At 48.6% G+C, this 5572-nt stretch overlaps 1 protein-coding gene across 1 annotated transcript in view; it reads left to right on the top strand.

The window, feature by feature from the left end:
- LARP6 (La ribonucleoprotein 6, translational regulator) overlaps positions 1-4251 on the top strand; it is a 25214-nt gene extending 20963 nt beyond the window's left edge. The window contains exon 3 of the mRNA XM_024128801.3: positions 2689-4251. Coding sequence (XP_023984569.1) covers positions 2689-3756 — 1068 coding nt within the window. The 3' untranslated portion in view covers positions 3757-4251. The remainder of the gene's footprint in view (positions 1-2688) is intronic.
- Positions 4252-5572: the final 1321 nt, after the last annotated feature.

The raw sequence follows: 5572 nt of genomic DNA, 5'->3' as shown, positions 1-5572 counted from the left end.
CGGGAGAGGCCACAACAGTGAGAGGCCGCATACCGCAAAAAAAAAAAAAAAAAAAAAAAACAGATGCCAATCACAAGTAGTACGTCCCCAGGGATCCACAGCTTCTGTCTGACTTGGCTACAAATCAGAGGTTCCCATGACCTCCGCCCCCTTGGATTAGATTATTTGCTACAGCTGTTCACAGAACTCAGGAAAAGACTTAATTAGATTTACCAGTTTATTAAAGGATATGATAAAGGATACAGAGGAACCACCAGATGCAGAGATGCATAGGGCATGGTCTGGGAGGGTCCCAAGTGCGGGAGCTTCTGTCCCCATGAAGTTGGGGTGTGACCCCTTCCTTAGGATGTGTTCACCAACCTAGAAGCTCTTCGAACCCTGTACTTTAGGGATTTTTATGGAGTCTTTGTCATGTAGAATGATCAATTATTATTATAATAATTATCTTATTATAATAATTATTATATAATAATAATAATATGGATATTATTATATCCATTTCCTGCCCCTCTCACCTTTCTAGAGAATGTCAGGGCTAAAAGTTCCAACCTTCAGATCATGGCTGGTCCCATCCAGGAGCCCACCCAGAGCCGCCTCATTAGAGCAAAAGATGCTCCTTGTGATGTTATCGCTCAGGAGTTTACAAAGGTTGTAGGAACTCAGTGCCAGTCACAGGGATGAAGACCATATATATATATTTCTTAGTATAAATCACAGTATCACACATGTCCAGAGAACAGTGAGCAAGCCCCCACATGGAAGTGCTGGTGGGGGAACCCAGAATGGAGCAGCCAGTGGAATCTTCCTGTACATTCCTTTATTCCTCCCCAGGGACCCTAAAAGTGAGCCTAATTTTCTTTCCTTTTTAAGTTGCCACTTACTGGATCTATTTAGGAGAGCTCTCTGTTGAAAACTGGCTGCAGAGTAGACACAGACTCCCCAACACCTCCAAAATGACAGCAAAGACCCTTTTCATTCTAAAGCGTTTCCTGCTAATCATAATAGGAAACATATATGACCAGGGCCATCACAAAGTTTTGGGAAGTCTTACCAAGTTCTAGTAATTGCACAAAGACGGCAGCTCTCTGGTTCCTCTTCCTGGGTGGTGCCTGGACACTCCTTCCCCAGGCTCACAGACCCAGGCCTGGGATACTCAGACCTAACAGAGATTCCCAGTGGCCCTGACTCCTGGCTCTGGGCAGGGGGTACTGGGTCCTGCTTCTCTCTGGATTGGCCATGGCCTTCCAGCAGCTTCTCCGGCCCTCTGAGTAAGGCCGCCCTGGCCTTCCCCCCAGGCACGCCTTGCCCAGTCTTCCCCTCCTCTCCTGAGTGCTCCCTCCCTGACTGGCAATGGAGAAGGACCCCCCCATGTTTCACCCCCACAGAGCCATTGTCCTGTGGTCATCTTCTTCACCCTTTCTGGATCCCTCATTGACCCTGTCCACCTGCAGTCCAACTCTTTGCCGGGACCTGCTTCTCTCTGCCCTTGGCTCATACCACGGTAATCAGCCCATTGATTCTGTGTGTAGGTGACTTGTGATTCCCATACCCTAAGCCCCAGTCTGGGCTGTTTCACCCAGAGGCCACAGGCTAGAGTGGAGAGTGCCCTCTCTCCAGGAGCCTGCCAGTACTACTCAGAGCTCTGCCAGGGCTCCCCCCACCCCGCCCTGTTTGGGAGCCCTCCCTTCTGAGTTCCGGCAAGTTCCTGTTTGGGTCAGGGTGCCTCTGCAGAGCAGCTGCACTGGCTCCGGGTGATCTCGCCATTCCTGGCTCAGGTTACCCACCCACCCACGTCCACCATTTATTCGGGATGACTCATTCTCCATGGCATTCCCTTCACCAGAAGTGGGCCTCTCGAAAATTACTGTTTTACAGTATAAATATAGCTTCCATGCGCTGCAACATTGATATGCACAATTTCCACTAAAGGAGGAGGAGTGAGGGACCGTTTCTTCATTCTCCTTGACACCCAAGTTGCATTTAATTCCAAGTTGAAACAGCCCACATCATCTTCAGGAGATACTGAAAGATCTTTTGGCACCTTCTGTGTCTTGAATGCAGAAATGTGGAAGCACCACTTCAGAGAAGGATTTGAATGTTAAAATCTCCGGATCCTGTCAAAATGGTAGCATGTAATATTTGAAATAATGATAGCGCATAATATTTGTTGAGTACTCACTGTGAGCTGGACACTGTCCTAAGTTTTATATATGTAAAATGTGTGTCTGGGGGTAGATATGTATATATTTCTTTATTCATTTAATCCTCATGATAGTTCTATGAGGTAGACACTATTCATGTCTTCATTTTACAGAGGAGGAAGTTGAGGTACTGAGGGACTGAATAACTCTTCAGGTCTTACTGTCAGTTAGAGGTGGCCTCTGGATTTGTGTTTCCAACAGCCTTGTTCCAGAATCTGTGGGTTTAACCTTTAAACTTGCACAGAATAGAATATTTCCATACCTCGGAAAGATCTGTTGGACAGCACTGTTCTAAACCGTGCTGCCTTGTTTGTAACCGTAGAAAGTGTATTCGGTCACTCACTAGGTTTTTGAGTGCCTGCACACACCACGTATAATTCTAGTTACTGATGTTCCAGCGGTAAGGAAAGGAGGGAGGGAGATTTTAGAGGACATCAGGAGGACAAGGACAATAGGTACCATCTCTGATTTGCTCTGTGTTCTTCAGGTGAAACACCTTACACGGGACTGGAGAACCACAGCACATGCCTTGAAGTACTCAGTGACCCTCGAGTTGAATGAGGACCACCGGAAGGTGAGGAGGACCACCCCTGTCCCAATCTTCCCCAGCGAGAACCTCCCCAGCAAGATGCTCCTGGTCTATGACCTCTACCTGTCCCCCAAGCTGTGGGCCGTGGCCACCCCCCAGAAGAATGGAAGGGTGCAGGAGAAGGTGATGGAACACCTGCTCAAGCTCTTCGGGACCTTTGGAGTCATCTCGTCAGTGCGAATCCTCAAACCCGGGAGAGAGCTGCCCCCTGATATCCGTAGGATCAGCAGCCGGTACAGCCAGGTGGGGACACAAGAGTGTGCCATTGTGGAGTTCGAGGAGGTGGAAGCGGCCATCAAAGCCCATGAGTTCATGATCACAGAATCTCAGGGCCGGGAGAGCATGAAAGCTGTCCTGATTGGTATGAAGCCACCCAAAAAGAAACCATCCAAAGAGAAGAACCAGGACGAAGAACCCATTTCAAGCATCCACCTGAACAAGTCCCTAAACAGGAGAGTTGAGGAGCTTCAGTACGTGGGGGATGAGTCTTCCGCCAACAGCTCCTCCGACCCCGAGAGCAATCCCACGTCCCCTATGGCTGGCCGGCGACATGCAGTCACCAACAAGCTCAGCCCTTCTGGCCACCAGAATCTCTTTCTGAGCCCGAATGCCTCCCCGTGCTCAAGTCCTTGGAGCAGCCCCTTGGCTCAACGAAAAGGCGTTTCCAGAAAATCCCCGCTGGCCGAAGAAGGTAGGCCGAACTCCAGCGCCAGTCCTGAGATCTTTCGCAAGTGCATGGATTATTCCTCGGACAGCAGCGTCACTCCCTCTGGCAGCCCCTGGGTTCGGAGGCGCCGCCAGGCTGAGATGGGGACGCAGGAGAAGAGCCCCAGAGCGAGTCCCCTGCTCTCTCGGAAGATGCAGACTGCAGATGGGCTACCTGTGGGGGTGCTGAGGTTGCCCAGAGGCCCTGACAACACCAGAGGATTCCACAGTGGACACGAGAGGAGCAGGGCCTGTGTATAAATACCTTCTATTTTTAATACCAGCTCCATTGAAAACCTCCTCTGTTTTCAAGGTTCTGACAAATACCTGGCATGACATAGAATGAAATTAAGTCCCTTTGAAAGATTTTGTATACATGTAGACCTCTTAACTTATATGTTTGTAATATATATGAATTGCCTGGTATGCTCTGGTTTTAAGACCCTCTTCTAGTTCAGAGCACCCATTCCTCCCAGCATGACCATTATTTTGATGATGCCCAACGTGTGTGAATGGCTGTGCAGGGCTGTGGGACAGAGGCTGCCCAGAGAGGGCCTGGCAGTGGGTCTCTTCTTCGTGGCAGGGTTCTTCTCTCCAGTGACTGAACCATCTTCAGTTGGCCATGCAAGGGCTTCTTGAAAGCCCAGAGGAGTTCTGTTGTACAACAGCAACTAGTTAAGCCAGTAGCATGGTGTTTTATACGACCAAATGTATGTTTCCTGTCAAGTGAATAAATAATAAAACACCTAACTGGGAGTGCTGGCTCTGAACCCATAGACTGTGCCTGACAAAATCTGTGTGCATCTGACAAGGCTGTGGGTGGTGTCATGAGGCTCTGAGGAGCTTAACAGGGACACATTTCTTGAGTGTGTCCCAGGGCTCTCCTTGGGGCTCCCGGCAGCCCGAGAGGTCAGCAGAGCTTGTGCAGATGCTAGAGCACCACAGTCTTTCATCACAATGAATCGTACCAAACAAAGGCAGCTTAGTATAGACCACGTTCTCTAGATGTGGTCCCCGGACCAGCAGCATTGACACCATCTGGGAACTTGTTAGGAATGCAAATTCTCAGGCCCTACATCAGCTGACTGAGTCAAAAACTCTGGGAGAAGGGCCTGAAATCTGGATTTTAGCAAGCCCTCCAGGTGATTCTGATGCACTCTAGAATCTGAGAGCCACTGGTATGGACAATGGTTGTGGGACTTGAGGTCAGACAGTTTGACTCCCATATCCCCAGCTTACTAGTTCTGTGACCTTAAGAGAGTTACCCACCCACCTCGGCCTCGTCGCATCCCTGTGAAGTGCTTTGCCTTGATGTCAGTTTCTGAGATGCAGCTGGCCCTCCATCAGTGTTAGCTCCTTTTCAGTGGAAGCTGCCTGGGTGGAGCAGAAAGTGTACCGGCCTAGATTCCAGGGTTGGCTTATCCACTTGAACCTTGGGGGATTTTAGGCAAGTCACGTTTAATGGGATCCGTTAATAACTGTTGAACAGTGATTGGATGCCAGGGACTATGCTAAGAGTTTTCCATGCATTATCTCATGTACTCCTCCCAACCACCACACAAGAAAGGTTCACATGTTATTTCTGTTTTACACTGGAAGAAACAGAAGCGTTGTGTGGGTAACTAAGTTGTCCAAGGTTCACGAGCTAGATGATTGGTGGAGCTTGAACCTAGCAGTCTGGCTCTGGATCCCACACTCTGAACACCGGATGGGTCTCAGAATGTGGAAATTCACCATCCACATTCCAAAAAGAAGAAACGCCAAATGGCGCTAATATTTATGCAGCACCTTCTATGTGCTAGGCATTTGGCTAGACACATCCTTTCATTTATCCTCTTATTATCCCTGTGAGGTATTATTGTACCAGTTTTACTCATGAAACTGCTGGGGTAGGATAATACCTCAGGCCATTGTGAAAACGGGAAAAGAGAGTGTATTTTTAATTATACAGCTCTGTACGAATTAGCAGGTGATTGTTATCTGGTTAGTAAGATAGTGTGTCCCTAAAGTCCCAGAAGAATTCCTATTAACTGGTAAAAGCCTTCAGGAATTACTCAGATTTGCTATTTCCACCACT

This window comes from Physeter macrocephalus, chromosome 11 (genome assembly GCF_002837175.3).
Source record: "Physeter macrocephalus isolate SW-GA chromosome 11, ASM283717v5, whole genome shotgun sequence".
Classification (NCBI taxonomy): Eukaryota; Metazoa; Chordata; class Mammalia; order Artiodactyla; family Physeteridae; genus Physeter; species Physeter macrocephalus.
The sequence above is the reverse complement of the archived record's forward strand: the minus strand, read 5'-3'. Positions and strand labels throughout refer to the sequence as shown.